General features: G+C 46.0%; 1 protein-coding gene across 2 annotated transcripts in view; it reads right to left on the bottom strand.

Moving 5' to 3' along the window:
* Nucleotides 1-17,352, bottom strand: part of VPS35L (VPS35 endosomal protein sorting factor like) — a 145,062-nt gene that overhangs the window by 125,826 nt on the left and 1,884 nt on the right. Inside the window, exons 1-4 of one of the 2 annotated variants that reach the window (XM_063655225.1) lie at nucleotides 11,132-11,181; nucleotides 9,883-9,982; nucleotides 5,258-5,425; nucleotides 1,625-1,747 (exon numbers count right to left, since the gene is read on the bottom strand). In XM_063655225.1, the coding sequence (XP_063511295.1) occupies nucleotides 1,625-1,747; nucleotides 5,258-5,425; nucleotides 9,883-9,982; nucleotides 11,132-11,142 (402 nt within the window). In that variant the 5' untranslated portion in view covers nucleotides 11,143-11,181. Of the gene's footprint in view, nucleotides 1-1,624; nucleotides 1,748-5,257; nucleotides 5,426-9,882; nucleotides 9,983-11,131; nucleotides 11,182-17,352 lie in introns of those variants that run through there. The other variant, XM_054454196.2, reaches the window with a different exon arrangement.

Genomic DNA, 17,352 nt, shown 5'->3' with positions numbered 1-17,352 from the left:
AACCTACTCTGAATCAGGGTTTATCACCCTCTACACTACTGCCATTTGAGGCCAGATAACTTTTTGTGGGAGATTAGTTCTGTGCACCGTTGGATGTTTAGCCACATCTCTGGCCTCCACCCAATAAATGTCAGTACCACCCCCAGAACTGTGACAGTCAAAAATGTCTCTAGATATTGCCAAATGACGACCCAGGGGTAAAAATTACTCCTGGTTGAGAATCACTGCTCTAAGTTGACTCTGTACAGTTGAAAGAAAAAAAAAAAAGACTCAATTTAAATAGTCCAGCAATTCTGCCTGTCATTCTGTTCAATGAGTACACACCCTGGGAGGAAAAAATGAAGAGAAGAGGCGTTGTGGCCAAGCGTTCCCCGTGGCCTGCCGAGTTCACTGTTTCCTCCGGGGCACAGCCCCATGTGTAGATGGACACGCTGCTACATTTCTCAGCCTCCCTGCATCTATGCGTGGCCCATGACCACACCTTCAAGATAAATGTAACTGAAAGTGTTGGGGGACCCCAAGAAGTCTTCCTAAATGGGAGGGGGCACATCTTTCTTTCCCTTTCCTCCGTCTACCAACACGAATGTGAGGCAACACTCAACACAGCCGAGGAATAAGAAAGAATGCGGCGGAACCCTGACGCCCTCGGAGCTGCCAAATCAGCCCTGGATTCCTCTCCTCGAGACTTCTCTCCAGTGTAAGGAGGGATACAGGGTCACTCTTGTTTACAATGTTAGCAGGGGCTTTAGTTCTAAGCAACTGAACCCAATCCTAACTCACACAGGCATTAACCTGACTGGGTTGGTCTCAGCTCTCCTGAGTCTTTCCTTCCATAGCAATTTGCCTAGTGGAGGGTAAGCCTCGAATTTCATAAGTGTCTTGAGGCCAAAGCCAACTACTTCACCTAATGGCCATCCAGAGAAACAGTACATTTCCAGCTCCAGGAGAAAACCCAGCTATGTAGGACTTACTGAGTGACACCTTTCTCCTCCAGTGTTGTGCTCTCCTCCCTTAATTCATTTTTAAAATTAATTAATTAATTAATTATTTTTGAGACAGGGTCTCACTCTGTCACCAAGGCTGGAGTGCAGTGGCATGATCTCTGCTCAATGCAACCTCCACTTCCCAGGTTCAAGCAATTCTCATGCCTCAATCTCCCGAGTAGCTAGGATTACAGGTGCCCGCCACCATGCCCGGCTAATTTTTTTAGTAGAGATGGGGTTTCACTGTGTTGGCCAGGCTGGTCTCGAACTCCTCACCTCAAGTGATCTGCCCACCCTGGCCTCCCAAAGTGCTGGGATAACAGGCATGAGCCACCGTGCCCGACCTCCCCTCTTCATAATTCAAACCTCCTCCCAAAGACAAGACTCTGCTGTTCTAATTCTTTCTCTGGCCTGTGCCACATCCCTGATCCTTAACCTATTTTTTTGGGAAACCTGTCAGCACATTTTTCTGCCAACAACACTGACATACTACATGAAGCCTTATATTTGAGCTTTTAAGAGAAGTAGAAAAATAAATAAATAAGTGAAACTTACAGAGCCCAGGACTTGAAGCAACATAACAAAAAGAAATTACTACTAACTCCAAAGTAGACCCTGGGAGAGGGTCTCCTGGTACTCACAATAGACAGCTTTTCGGTAGTGGTGTACCGGGCAAGGATTTCTCCCCGTTTGTTGGCCCAAGGCTCAAAATCCGATCCTACAATGGAGTTATCATCTCTATCACGTTTCTTCCTGGAGCTGTCCTAAAGAAAGGCAAGATAATCTCTTCAGCAGCAATATCATTTTAATCTTTAAATATATACATATATAAATAGAAGGCAGATAGTCCTTTACTGTGGAATAAAAGAGATCTGTCTCAAGGTTTACTATCATAAAAAAAATTACAGCGCCAGGCATGGTGGCTGACGCCTGTAATCCCAGCACTTTGGGAGGCCAAGGTGGACGGATCACTTGAGGGCAGGGGTTTAACACCAGCCCGGCCAACATGGTAAAACCCCATCTCTACTAAAAACACAAAAATTAGCCAGGTACATGCCTGTAGTCCCAGCTACTCAGGAGGCTGAGGCAGGAGAATCTCTTGAACCTGGAAGGCAGAGGTTGCAGTGAGCCAAGATTGTACCACTGCACTCCAGTCTGAGTGACAGAGCAAGACTCCATCTCAAAAAAAAAAAAAAAATCAGGCCATTTCATCACAAGTGGACAATAAATGTACCAAAAAATGCTCAAACTCATTATGAATTAAGGAAAGGATAGTTGGAAAAGACCACTTTTTCAACTATCAGAATGTCAGAGTTAAAATGCTGGCTGATGTCAGGCTGGCAAGGATGCAGGGAAACAGGCCCCTCTTCAACATCACTGGTGCAAATACAGACTGGTTAACTCTTTTTGGAGGACAATTTGGTGATAGCCATCAAAACCTTAAATACACATTGCCTTATGCCAGCAAAGAGATGGAGTCTCGCTCTGTTGCCCAGGCTGGAGTGCAGAGGCGTGATCTCTATTCACTGCAATCTCCGCCTCCCGGGTTCAAGCAATTCTCCTGTCTCAGCCTCCCGAGTAGCTGGGATTACAGGTGCGTGCCACCACGCCCAGCTAATTTTTGTATTTTTAGTAGAGATGGGGTTTCACCACGTTGGTCCGGCTGGTCTCGAACTCCTGACCTCGTGATCCGCCCGCCTCAGCCTCCCAAAGTTCTGGGATTACAGGCATGAGCCACCGTGCCTGGCCAACCAGCAAAGAACTTCTAGGAAGCTATCCTGCAGAAAGCCTTGCAGACGTGCACCAAGATGTGTATATGTTTGAGACACATGGTGCACTGCTGTTTGTACCAGCAAAACCCAGAAACTATCTGGGATATCCTCTATCTGATGGATACATCAGTAGAGGAATGGCAAATTAAAGTAGGTAAATCCAGTCTTTAGAATACAATAAGGCTGGTCAAAATAATAAGGTTGTTCTAAATGTACTAACATGGATAGTTCTCTAAAACATATGGTCAAGTTAAAAAAAAAAAAAAAGTTGGCTGGGCGGCATGGCTCAAACCTGTAATCCCAGCACTTTGGGAGGCCAATGTGGGCAGGTCACCTAAGGTTAGGAGTTCGAGACTAGCCTGGCCAACGTGACGAAACCTTGTCTCTACAAAAAATACAAAAATTAGCCAGGTGTGGTGGCACATGCCTGTAATCCCAGCTACTAGGGAGGCTGAGGCAGGAGAATCACTTGAACCCAGGAGACAGAGGTTGCGGTGAGCCAAGATCGTGCCACTGCACTCCAGCCTGGGCAACAGAATGAGACTCTGTCTCAAAAAAAAGAAATAAAAAAAATTAAATTAAAAAAAAAAAGTTGTGGGGTGCAGTGGCTCAGGCCTGTAATCCCAGCACTCTGGTAGGCCAAGGCAGGAGGATTGCTTGCCCCCAGGACTTTGAGACCAGCTTTGGCAACACAGTGAGACCCTGACGCTACCAAAAAATCCAAAATTAGCTGAGCGCAGTGGTGCACACCTGGAGTCCCAGCTGCTCGAGAGGCTGAGGCAGGGGGATTGTTTGAGCCCAGGAGTTTAAGGCTGCAGCCAGCTATGATCATGCCACTGCAGTCCAGCCTAGGCAACAGAACAAGACTATCTCCAAAAAAACAAGTCACAAAACAGCAGTTCCATTTATGTGACAGTGGTAAATAATATACGAAACAGAGGCCAGGTGCAGTGGCTCATGCCTGTAATCCCAGCACTTTGGGAGGCCGAGGTGGGTGGATCACGAGGTCAGGAGTTCGAGACCAGCCTGGCCAACATAGTGAAACCCCATCTCTACTAAAAATACAAAAATTAGCTGGGCGTGGTGGCACGTGCCTGTAGTCCCAGCCACTCGGGAGGCTGAGGCAGGAGAATCGCTTGAACCCGGGAGATGGAGGCTGCAGTGAGCCGAGATCACCCCACTGCACACCAGCCCCGGTGACAGTGTGAGACTTCATCTCAAAAAAAAATATATATATATATGAAACACAGCATAGGATGATGATTGAGAGCATGTATTCTGAAGTCAGACCGGCCGGGTTTCAATCCCAGCTTGGATGTGACTTGTTATCTCTATCCCTCCACAGCTGCCTCTTTAATGAGGATTCCAACACCTCTCACAAGGTAGTAAGAGAACCAGATACGAAATGCACCCCAAAAAAATGCCTGCCATGCAGTAAGGTGATGCTGTAATTATTTATATATGAGTATGTATGGGAATGCTCAGAAACTGCTGTCGGAAGTATCTGTGAAAATACAGGGGAAAAGCTATGGAAGAAGACACATTACAGCCATCATTCTCACAACTGCCAGGGTGGAGATTGGAATGAGGATTGCTCTACGTGACTTTATCTGTAGTGTCTGACTTTTTCACATCAAAATGAGTGATTTACTTATATAATTATGTAAAAAGATTTATAAGAAGAATAAAATTAAAATTAAAAATAAATTTTAAGAGCCAGGTGCAGTGGCTCACGCCTGTAATCCCAGTGCTTTGGGAGGTTGAGGCAGGTGGATCACTTGAGGTCAAGAGTTCAAGACCAGCCTGGTCAATATGATGAAAGCCCATCTCTACCAAAAAACACAAAAATTAGCTGGGCGTGGTGGTGCATGCCTGTCCCAGCAATTCGGCAGGCTGAGGTGGGAGAACTGTTTGAACCCAGAGGCGGAGGCTGCAGTGAGATCGCACCACTGCACTCCGGTTTGGGTGACACAGCAAGGCTGTCTCAAAAAAAATTAAATTAAATTAAAAAATAAAAATAAATTTTAAAATGCTTTCAAACAAAAAAGAAACAAAAAGACTTCACAGAGCTACACCAGCCTCTCATGTCAGGATGACCTGAACTGTTCCAACCAGAATGTACCGTGTGCATTACTTGTGCAACTTAAAAAAGGAGAAGAAGCTTTAGGAGGCTCAGGTGGGAGGATTGCTTGAGGCTTGGAGTACGAGACCACCCTGGGCAACACAGCAAGACCCCGCCTCTACAACAAAATAAAAAATTAACCAGGCACAGTAGTGTGTACCTATAATCCTAGCTATTCAGGAGGGTGAGGTGGGAGAACTGCTTGAGCCCCAGAGTTGGAGGCTGCAGTGAGCCATGATCACACTACTGCACTCCAGCCTGGGTGACGGAGTGAGACTCTGTCTCTTAGGGGAAAAAAAAGGGCACGGCACGAGAAAACCACCCATTCCTGCACCCACAAAACCGACCCCCACTGGACGACCATGGCCGGGGTGCATTACCGTGGCAGCTGCCAAGGCTGCGGGGTCAGCAGTGGCTGCAAACATGGAGAGGGGGTCAGTCCCATCGAGGACGCTGCTCAGCGGGTCCACCACGGAGCTGGAGGAGGAGGAGGACGTGGAAGAAGTGCTTCCTTTCCGGTTCACTTTCTTTGTCTTTGACTCTGTGACCTGTGAGGAAAATTTCTGGAAGTAAAACGGAGCTCCCACAACTCTCCCCAGTGAAACACTCCAGTGGGTACTTTCCTCCCATTCTGGTAGTTGAATGGATGGTTCATTTGCAGCAGAGACTTATCCATCTGCAGGGGATGCTTAGCTTTTGTAAGAAATGGACATGACTCAGGATCACAGCTGTCGAGGAAGGGAAAGTAGGAAGTTAGGGTTAGGAAGTGTTAAAAAAATTAATTGAGAGGTCACTGGACTGAGATGGCTACAGCACCTGGGGTTCCCTATGTAGCAAACCAAAATCCAACTCAATATAAGTAGCAAAATGGAACTTAAGCTTAAGCAGTTGCAAATCGCCAACTACCCGCTAACTAGAGACTACCAATCAAAACCAACAACTAACATCTAAGTAGGGAATTTCTACTTTAACCAGGTACTTTTTTTTGTCTTTCTCCCTTGAACACCTCATAAAAGTTAAGTTCTCTGCTGGGTGCTGTGGCTCATGCCTGTATCCCAACACTTTGGGGTGCTGAGGCAGAAGGATCACTTGAAGCCAGGAGTTTGAGACCAGCCTGGGCAACACGGCGAAATCCTATCTCTACAAAAGATACGAAAATAATTCAGGTGTGGTGGTACATGCCTGTGGTCCCAGCTACTCAGAAGGCTGAAGCGGGAGGATGGCTGGAGCCCAGGAGGTGGAGGTTGCAGTGAGCCGAGATCGCACCACTGCACTCCAAGCTGTTAAATTTATGTGGTCTCTGCCCCCAGTTCCTCCCACAGAGCTCCTAATACCCTAGGAGATTTCCTGGGTGATAGGAGCATCTTATGTCCTAATAAGGTGACTCCCGATGGGCTCCTGCAGAGCTTCAGGATGGGGTCTGGTCATCAGAAAGACCAAGCCATGATTAGAAGCTTGGAGCTTTCAGCCCCACTCCCCATCCTTTGGGAAGGTGAGAGGGCTGGAGACTGAATTAATAACCAATCATGCCTATGCAACGATGCCTCAAAAAAAAAAAACCATAAAAAATGGGGTTTTGGGAGGCAGAGGTTGCAGTGAGCTGAGACTGCGCCATTGCACAGCAGCTGGGCGATACAGTGAGACCCTGTCTCAAAAAAAAAAAAAAGGGGGGGTTTGAAGAGCTTCCAGGTAGGTGAACAAGAACACATTGAGGTACCTGGAGGGGACATGAAAGCTCTGTGTGCCCCTTCCCCTGGGCCTCACCCCACGTACCTCTTCACCTGTATTCTTTGTATATCCTTAATAATAAACTGGTAAGTATAAGTAAATACTAAATAATAAACTGGTAAGTATAAGTAAATGTTTCCCTAGTTCTGTGAGCCATTATAGCAAATTATTGAACATGAGGGAGGGAGGCATGGGAACTCCCAATGTGTAGCAAAGTTGGAGTTTCTGAATTGAAGATGTCTTTTTTTTTTTTTTGGAGACAGGGTCTCGCTTTATCACTAAGCCTGGAGTACAATGGTGTGATCACGGTTCACTGTACCTTGGACATCCTGGGCACAAGCAATCTTCCTGCCTCAGCCTCCCGAGTAGATGGGACTACAAGCACACCATCACACTCTGCTAATTTTTTTTTTTTACTTTTTGTAGAGGTGGGGTATCACTATGTTGCCCAGGCTGGTCTCGAAACTGGGCCCAAGGGATCCTCCCATCTAGCATCCCAAAGTGCTGGGATTACAGGCATGAGCCACCACACCTGGCCAGGGCTGTCTCATTGAGGACCTTGCCCTCAAACCTGTCGAGTCAGATGCTAACTGCCGGTGATGGCTGCCTGAATGGAGTTGAACTGCAGTTTAGAGGAGGCAGAGAAGCACCTCCCATTGCGGTACATTTGCTGTTTTTGTCTGCCTGGCACCCATTCCTCCACCTCACAGGCTTAATACTTAATACCCCAATTTTTATTTGAGAAAACATCTCTCCCCCACACTCAGTTCCTACAGGCCTGGTGGGGTGAACTCTGTTCTCAGTTCCCAAGGTGAGCATTAGACCTACCCCAATCTATCAACTTATTCTATACAGCAGGTCACCAATGCTGGTTCAGGGTAGGGCGCATAACAAAACTGGGTCAATGAAAACTGCTTGAGAAAAGCATTTTCCTGCTGCCGCTGTTGCTAACCTAACAGGATAGGCCTGGAGCTACAGCAGCTCTTCTCAGCTATTCTGTTATGGTATGGGTGTTAAATCAAGTTTAGCCTAAAGCTGTCTCCTTATGTATTTTAAGTTTGGCCTAAAGGTTTCTCTGCACATAGTGAACTATAACCTCACCGGACATGTAAACAGAGTGTAACCTACTCTTGTGCCAACCACCAAGTTTTGGCCAATTAAAGGGGGCCAACTGGGCCAGGCACAGTGGCTCACACCTGTAATCCCAGCACTTTGGGAGGCTGAGGCAGGCGGATCACCTGAGGTCAGGAGTTCGAAACCAGCCTGGCCAACATGGTGAAACCGTGTCTCTACTAAAAAGACAAAAAAATTAGCCGGGCATGGTGGCGGGCACCTGTAGTCCCAGCTACTCAGGAGGCTGAAGCAGGAGAACCGCTTGAACCCGGGAGGCAGAGGTTGCAGTGAGTTGAGATGGTGCCATTGCACTCCAGCCTGGGCAAGAGTGAAACTCCGTCTCAAAAAAAAAGAAAAAAAAAGGTGGGGCCAACTGTTCAAATTGGGTTCAAATAAGGCAAATGCTGAACTGTAACCAATCTGGCTGTTTCTGTACCTCACTTCTATTTTCTAAATGTCACTTTCCTTTCTGTGTCCATAAATCTTCTACCACGTGATTGTGCTGGAGCCTCTCTGAACCTACTCTGGCTCAGGAGGCTGCCCGATTCATGAATTATTCTTTGCTCAATTAAGCTCCATTAAATTTAATTTGGCTGAGAATTTTCCTTTTATTTTTTTGAGACGGAGTCTCTCTCTGTTGCCCAGGATGGAGGGCAGTGGCATGATCTGGCTCACTGTAACCTCTGCCTCCTGGATTTAAGTGATTCTCCTGTCTTAGTCTCCTGAGTAGTTGGGACTACAGGCACACGCCACTATGCCCAGCTAATTTTTGTATTTTTAGTAGAGATGGGGTTTTGCCATGTTGGCCAGGCTGATCTCGAACTCCTGACCTCAGGTGATCCACCCGCTTCAGCCTCCCAAAGTGCTGAAATTATGGGTGTGAGGCATGGAGCCCGGCCAAGAATTTTCTTTTAACATGGGGAATGTGCACCTGAGAATGAACGCAACTGTGGCTGTGGTGAGGTCACCCACAGCCACACAACAGCATGGGGATTGAAGGGGTCCTGGGAGGTTGAATCTCAGTCTTGGGGTCTTCTGCTTCATGCAATCATCTCCATGCATTTCCAGAGCCTCCATGCTGACAATCACATCTTCTCTTCTCCCCAACATGACAACCGTGTAGTTCCTATTACTTGCTAATAAGACAGTACCAACCTGGCAGAGAGGAACCAGCCAAGTCTCTTGCCTGCTTTTGTTTTATTTTTTAAATAAACCCACAGATAGACTAAGATGCTATTCAGGACAGCACTCTCTGCTGGCAATTAGAGTGACTCTTACATTCCAAATACAAAAATTAAAAGTCAAGATACATTTTGTTGACACAGCCAAATCAGGAACAAAGTCATCCCATTCACAAGGCAACCTCACTAAGGAGGAAGGAAGGGAGTAAAAATGGTGCTGGGTGAGGCCAATATTACAAAAAAGAGGCAGTGAACAAACTGGTTGATTTAAATATGCAGGCCGGGCAAGGTGGCTCACTCCTGTAATCCCAGCACTTTGGGAGGCCAAGGTGGGTGGATCACCTGAGGTCAAGGGTTCAAGACCAGCCTGGCCAAAATGGCGAAACCCTGTCTCTACTAAAAATAAAAAAATTAGCCAAGCGTGATGGTGCATGCCTGTACTCCCAGCTACTTGGGAGGCTGAGGCAGGTGAATCGCTTGAACCTGGGAGGCAAAGGTTGCCGTGAGCTAAGATCGCACCACTGCACTCCAGCCTGGGCTACAAAGTGAAACTCCATCTCAAAAATAAATCAGGCTGGGCACGGTGGCTCACGCCCGTAATCTTTGTGAGGTGGAGGTGGACAGACTATCTGAGCTCAGGAGTTCGAGACCAGCCTGGGCAACATGGTGAAACCCCATCTCTACTAAAAAAATACAAAAACTTAGCCAGGCATGGTGGCGTGTGCCTATAGCCCCAGCTACTCGGGAGGTTGAGGCAGGAGAATCGCTTAAACCCAGGAGGTAGAGGTCAGAGGTTGCAGTGAGCCACCACTGCACTCCAGCCTGGGCGACAGAGCAAGACTCTGTCTGAAAAAAAAAAAAAAAAAAAAAAAATCACATATGCAAAAGTGGCTACCACTGGCAAAATGGAAAAGACTCAGGAAGATTGTCTTTCATTTCAAGGGATAAGAATATCATTCAGAAAGACCCTTAACAAAACTTACAGTTATGGGTTTCAGAGGGTGATAGTCCCCAAACTCCAATGGTACAGCCTCTAGTCGGCATGATGCAAATTCAGCTTTGTAGTTCCTATTCCTGGAGTGCCTGGTAAACAGCAAAACACAGCCAATTAGTGGATGGGGGTACTTAAAACGCTAAAAACTTCTGATGAGACTTCTTCAATGACAAGGTAGTTTAGAACAGCACAATATTCCCACCAAAGTCAAAAAGAAACTACATTTAAAAACAAATTTTTTGGCCAGACGCAGTGGCTCACACCTGTAATCCCAGCAATTTGGGCGACCTAGGTGGGCGGATCGCTTGAGGTCAGGAGTTTGAGACCAGACTGGTCAACATGGTAAAACCCCATCTTTACTAAAAATACAAAAATTAGGTGGGTGTGGTAGTGCATGCCTATAATCCCAGCTACCTGGGAGGCTGATGCAGAAGAATTGCTTGAACCTGGGAGGTGGAGGTCACGGTGAACGAGATCACACCACTCCACTCCAGCCTGCCTGGGCCACAGAGCGAGACACCATGGCAAACAAAAAATGAAACACAACATTTTAAAATATCTGTTTGGCCGGGCACGATGGCTCACGACTGTAATTCTAGCACTCTGGGAGGCCAAGGCAGGCAGATCATGAGGTCAGGAGATCAAGACCATCCTAGCTAACACGGTGAAACCCCGTCTCTACTAAAAATACAAAAAATTAGCTGGGCATGGTGGCACATGCCTGTAATCCCAGCTACTTGGGAGGCTGAGGCAGGAGAATCGCTTGAACCCAGGAGGCGGAGCTTGCAGTGAGCTAAGATTACGCCACTGCACTCCAGCCTGGGGGAAAGAGTGAGACTCCGTCTCAAAAAATATATATATTTGAAGGTATAAAGAGCTGCCAGCATACTGGACTTGTCATGCCACACACCAGAACAAAGGGAAACTCACTAAGGTGACTCTAACACTCCTTGCCCAGCTTTCCGCTGAGGGCATTTGTGAATTCTCAGCACAGGACAAGAGGCTGACGCCAAGCAGAGGGCAGCTGTGAGGCAGCAGAGCAGCTAAAAGGGCTCTAAGGTAACCTCACAGAGCTGCACAGATAAACAGGAGTTCAGGGCTATTAAGACAGCCAGGAGGAAAAGGAGAGAGCACAGAGAAGACAGAAATCCAGCCCAGATTTCCCCTCAAGGTATTTGCCCATTGAGCCGCATAGGGCAAGAGAAAGGAGCCACGCAGAAAGGAGATGAAGAGCTCACCGTGTTTTCATTGGTTTCTTGAGGGTTCAACAAGAGAAAGGATTCGTGAGCTGGAAAATAAAGGGGGAGACTGAAGCATGGAGCAGAAAAAGCACAGGAAGACGGACAGGCAGAATTTCAAAGACACAAGCAACGTGAAGAGAAGGCCTAACACACATATAACTGGAATCCCAAAGAGGAGGAGAGAGAGAATGTGTAAGAACAGTCTCTGAAGAGATAATAGGTGAAACTTTTCCAAAACCAAAGAAAGACATCAAGCTACAGACTCAAGAAACATCTGTGGCCCAAGCAGGACAAGTACAAAAGCAAATAAACAAAACACACTTGGAGCCTTTATAGTAAAATGTATAGAAACCAAACAGAATTTTTCCTTTTCTTTTTTTTTTTAAAGTTTTTTTGAGAGATGGTGTCTTCCTATGTTGCCCAGACTGGTCTTAAACTCCTGAGCTCAAGTGATCCTCCTGCCTCGGCCTCCCAAAGTGCTGGGATTACAGGCACGAGCCACCATGCCCAGCCTTCTTTGAGCATTTTAAAGATACGGTCCCTGTGTCTTCTGTGCTCATCTTTGTGCTGCAATAATAGTCTTACTGTTGCTCCTTTGAAAATAAAGTATCCGTTTTCCTTTTAAGAAATTCTCTCCGCCGGGCATGGTGGCTTATGCCTGTAATCCCAGCACTTTGGGAGGTACAGATGGGTGGACTGCTTGAGCCCAGGAGTTTGAAACCAGCCTCAGCAACATGGCGAAACCCCATCTCTACAAAATAAATAAATAAATAAATTTGCTGGATGTGGTGGTGTGTGCCTGTAGTCCCAGCTATTCTAGAGGCTGAGGTGGGAGGATCGCTTGAATCCAGGAGCTCAAAACTGCAGTGAGCTATAATCGTGCCACTGCACTCCAGCCTGGGCAACAGAATGAGTCCCTCTCTCTTAAAAAGAAAAAAAATCTGAAGGAGAGGAACATAGGAGCGGGGGGAAGGCAGAAAATGTTTTTAAATGATTGTCTTTACATTTCTTAATCTCTATTACGAAGATCTGAGAATTTAATTTCATAGGTTATGGTTTAAAATTTTTTTAACTCACATATTTAACCAAATTGTTTATGCAATATGTGTATCCACATATAACTTTAAAAGCTACCATAGTCACAGAACGTCAGGGCCACAAAGTCATAGACAAGTTAACCCATTTGACCCCTTTCTCATCTCCTCCATTGACTCTCCAAGCAGAACATCTCAGCTAGTATGGAAAGTGACAAAGTCTCTCCTTGACCAAACTCTGGGCAGGTTCCTCTGAGTTCTCCCCAGCTAGCGTTCAGCTATTGGATTTCCATGTTTGTTTTTGCACCGCCCAGTTTTAGCAAGAATTCTGTCAAGTTGATTGAGCCAGAATCCCCCTCCATATCCAGTTGCCCTCAATATCTGATCAAATTCTTCTTCTACCCCAACTTGGCTATAAATTCACACTATTCCTTGTTGCATTAGGAGCTAAGGCCAATCTCTGTCCCCTATTGCAAAACCCCACTATAGTAGCCCCCCGGAATAAAGCCTGTCTCATTTCCTTTAACAAGCACCATGAATAATATTTTTGTTTTGTTTTTGTTTGACATAAGAGTCTCGCTGGAGTGCAGTGGTCTGATCTCAGCTCACTGCAACCTCCGCATCTCAGGTTTAAGCCATCCTCCTGCCTCAGCCTCCTGAGTAGCTGGGCGCATAGGCACACCCCCACGCCTGGCTAATTTTTGTATTTTTTATTAGAAACGGGGTTTCACCATGTTGGCCAAGCTGATCCCGAACTCCTGACCTCAGGTGATCCGCCTGCCTCAGTCTCCCAAACTGCTGGGATTAGAAACGTGGACCACTGAGCCCGGCCAATAGTTTTTCTTTAACAAAAGACATGTGCACTTCTCATTTGTAAAATATCACATCCCAGTAAAACAGCTTTTCTGGGCACACGGGACAATTCTTGTTTCCCCCAACCCACTTTAGGGAAAGAGGAACCTCAAAGAGCACAGGGACTTTCCCTGGTCTCCAAGTCCCTTAAATTCATCCCCCCCGCTCCACCTTCTGCTCCCATTTAGATTCCCAACTTCATTAACCTTTGTATGAAATACTAGCACCCCAGATCTAATTGTGCCATGCAGCTAGTCAGCTTTACCCAATATCCTCCATTAACCCAGAAACCCAAGCCAGCACAAACGAATTGAGCTCCCATGTCATTTCATTTCTATCCTTTCTAAACGAACTCGGCTTTGAGTGTAGGAAAGGAGGAGAAAGGTTGGTTGACAATAATGAACCAGTTCTACTTTTATTTTATTTTATTTTTTGAGGCGGAGTCTCACTCTGTCGCCCAGGCTGGAGTGCAGTGGCGCGATCTCCGCTCAGTGCAAGCTCCGCCTCCCGGGTTCACGCCATTCTCCTGCCTCAGCCTCCAGAGTAGCTGGGACTAAAGGCGCCCGCCACCACGCCCGGCTAATTTTTTTGTATTTTTAGTAGAGACGGGGGTTTCACTGTGTTAGCCAGGATGGTCTCGCCCTCCTGACCTCGTGATCTGACCACCTCGGCCTCCTAAAGTGCTGGGATTACAGGCATGAACCACCGCACCTGGCCCCTACTTTTGTTTTTTTTAAGGGAAAATCCCTTTCACAATAATTTGCCTAGTCCCTCTGGCGTCATATTTACAAAATATACACTATCTTCATCTTCCAAAAGATTGCAATTGAAATCACCTATGAAATACTCCTCTAAACTCCCATCCCATCAAGGATGCTATCAGGCAATCCTCAATTTATTAAAAAAAAAAAAAAAGCCACAAAGGATAAATTTGAATAACAGTCATCAACAGTCAAGATGGAGTTTAAAACATTAAAGTACACTTTTCCTCCTTTCAAATCACTTTTTTTTTTTTTTTTTAGACAGAGTCTTGCTTTGTCCCCCAGGATGGAGTGCAGTGGCATGATCTCGGCTCACTGCAACCTCCGCCTCCTGGATTCATGCAATTCTCCTGCCTCAGCCTCCCAAGTGACTGGGATTACAGGTGTGTGTCACCACGCCCGGCTAATTTTTGTATTTTTAGTAGAGACGGGCTTTCACCATTTTGGCCAGGCTGGTCTAGAACTCCTGACCTCAAGTGAACTACCCACCTTGGCCTCCCAAAGTGCTGGGATTACAGGTGTGAGCCACCACACCCAGCCTCAAATGACTCTTAATTTTATCTGTTGTCAAGAAAAGAAGATTGTTGAAAGGTTCATTTAACAAAGTAGAAAATTTAATGTGACAGGAAAGTCTGTTCCAAATGTGTTTTCTGTCCCTATTAGAATTACTAACAATCAACAGCTGAGCAAACGCTAGATCAAAACAGAAATATGACTTCATATGCAACAATCAAATAACTGTTCTCATTCATTATGCATTTACTGTATACCAGGCTCTGGGCCAGCCTTTACCTCCGTTTCCTCATTTAATCAACCCAATAAGGTAGGTACTAGGCCAATTTTTCAGATGAAGAAGCTGAGGCTGTTAGAATGTTGGTAACTTGTCGAAAGTGAGAGCAGCAATAGAATCAGATTCAGTAGTTCCACAGATTATCTATAAGTCACGTTGAGAACTTTAAAATTTAAGCATATGTCTATTTCCCTTAAAAGAGCCAAGTTTTGGAACGAATTTTATTTTTTTAAAAAAGGGGGATGGTGGTGAAAAAATACTGCTTCTGGGCCGGGCACGGCGGCTCACGCCTGTAATCCAGCACTTTGGGAGACCGAGGTGGATGGATCACCTGAGGTCAGGAGCTCGAGACCAGCCTGGCCAACATGGCAAAACCCGTTTCTACTAGAAACACAAAAAAATTAGCCAGGCATGGTCGCACACACCTGTAATCCCAGATACTCGGGAGGCTGAGGCACGAGAATTGCTTGAACCCGGGACGTGGAGGTTGCAGTGAGCTGAGATCACGGCAGGCGAGACTACATCTCCAAAAAAAAAAAAAAAAAAATACTGCTTGTGGAAATAAATCTTAAAAAAATTTTTTTTTCCTTTCTGAAAGCCCACAGTAAACCATCGTATTTTGATTTTCTACCACTTCTTTGATGATTTCCTCAAATTTGCTCTCTGATCCCTAAGTCTGAGATGTTAAAGCATTTTCTTTAATCTCTGGGTCTTTGGTAAGGCTAACTGCGACCTCTTGTGGGCATTTTCTCAAAAATCATTCATTTTCTTTTTGCTAACATAGTTGATATAAACTGGTAAAAATTCCCCATAATTCCAACCCCCAGCAATGTAAAGGACTTGTCTGGATCACTGGCACCTGCCACAGGAAAAAAGGCCACCATTTCACACCTCCACTATTGGCTGGGCTTAGCCCTTGGCTATTCAAAGCGTGGTTCACAGATCACCAGCAATGACATCACCTGGGCGGGCTGAAATACCCCAGGCCTACAGAATCAGAATCTGCATTTTAACTAAATCCTCAGGTGGTTTATATGCACATTAAAGGATGACAATGGCCTATTTTTAAATTATTTACCTCTGATAATATGGATACACAGAAATCCCACTATGATTAACCAAATTAATCTCCTTATACTGGAAACACAAAAATCCACTAAATGCTTTGCTCAACTATTTTAATTCTCAAATAAGTTTTTGGTTACTAATCACATAATCGGACCACACAGCTTTTTCTTCCACAGTCACAATATTACCCAGCCCCCCTCACCGCTACACATAAAAAAACTCTTAAAATGATGTAGAGATTCTGACTCCAAGGGTTGTTTTGTTTTTTGTTTTTTTTTGAGACGGAGTCTCACTGTGTCATCCAGGCTGGAGTGCAGTGGCGCGATCTCAGCTCACTGCAACCTCTGCCTCCTGGGTTCAAGCAATTCTCCTGCCTTAGCCTCCGGAGTAGCTGGGACTACAGGCACCCGTCACCACGCCTGAGGAATTTTTTTTTTTTTTTAGTAGTGACAGGCTTTCACTATGTTGGTCAGGCTGGTCTTGAACTCCAGACATCAAGCGATCCACCGGCCTCGGCCTCCCATAGTGCTGGGATTAGAGGCATGAGCCACCTTGCCCGGCCCAAAGGGTGGTATTTCCAAGTGTGCTATAACCACAGGATTAAACGAAAAATGTGATCTAGGGTATACAGGACATCTCATCTCCTAGCCAGGCCAAAATATAGCAGGGATAGCAAAAACTGGGTAAAAAGAGGCATTCCTGGGGAGACCCATGACAAGGAGGTGGGATTTGGGGAACCCCGCAAGCCAGAAACCTCAGCCCAGGATATAGATTTGAAATCCAGCTGATGAGGATGATTACTATCATAGCCTCTGGCTTCCAAACCTCAGCTATCCCTTGTGGGGCTAATTTAAGTAAACTGCTTCATCTCTCTGCCTCTATTTCTTCCTCTGAAACATGGGGTTGTTGTAAGAACCTAAAGACGTTACACGTTATACACTTTACGAGTGATGTCTGACAGAAAATAAGGACTTGATAAATGTAAATTTAATGACAGAAACTCATTTCTCCTCTGCAGTCCTCCTCAGTTTCCTCATTCATTCATAAATATTATTCAGCACTCACCATCATGTTCTAGGCTCCACATACAAATATGGACAAAACCCAGTCCCTTTTTTTTTTTTTTTGAGACAGAGTCTCGCTTAGTAGCTCAGGCTGGAGTGCAATGGCACGATCTTGGCTCACTGCAACCTCAGCCTCCCGGGATCAAGTGATTCTCCCGGGATCAAGCGATTCTCTCAAGTAGCTGGGATTACAGGAACCTGCCGTCATGCCCGGCTACTTTTTGTATTTTTGTAGAGACGGGCTTTCACCATGTTGGGCAGGCTGGTCTTGGAACTTCTGACCTCAGGTGGTCCGCCCGCCTCAGCCTCCCAAAGTGCTGGGATTACAGGCATGAATGACCGCGCCCAGCCAGTCCTTTTAACTTTTAAGGAGCAAGGAGTCTATTAGGGAAACTGAAAGATGAATGCATACTTCAAAAGGAAATGTTCAGAGCACAGGCCGGGTGTGGTAGCTCACGCCTGTAATCCCAGCACTTTGGGAACCCGAGGTAGGCGGATCACTTGAGGTCAGGAGTTCGAGACCAGCCTGGCCAACATGGTGAAACACCGTCTCTACTAAAAATACAAAAATTAGCCGGGCGTAGTGGCATCGCCTGTAATCCCAGCTACTCGGGAGAGTGAGGCAAAGAATCACTTGAACCGGGAGGCG

The sequence above is a fragment of the Pongo pygmaeus genome, chromosome 18, assembly GCF_028885625.2.
Source record: "Pongo pygmaeus isolate AG05252 chromosome 18, NHGRI_mPonPyg2-v2.0_pri, whole genome shotgun sequence".
NCBI lineage: Eukaryota > Metazoa > Chordata > Mammalia > Primates > Hominidae > Pongo > Pongo pygmaeus.
The sequence above is the reverse complement of the archived record's forward strand: the minus strand, read 5'-3'. Positions and strand labels throughout refer to the sequence as shown.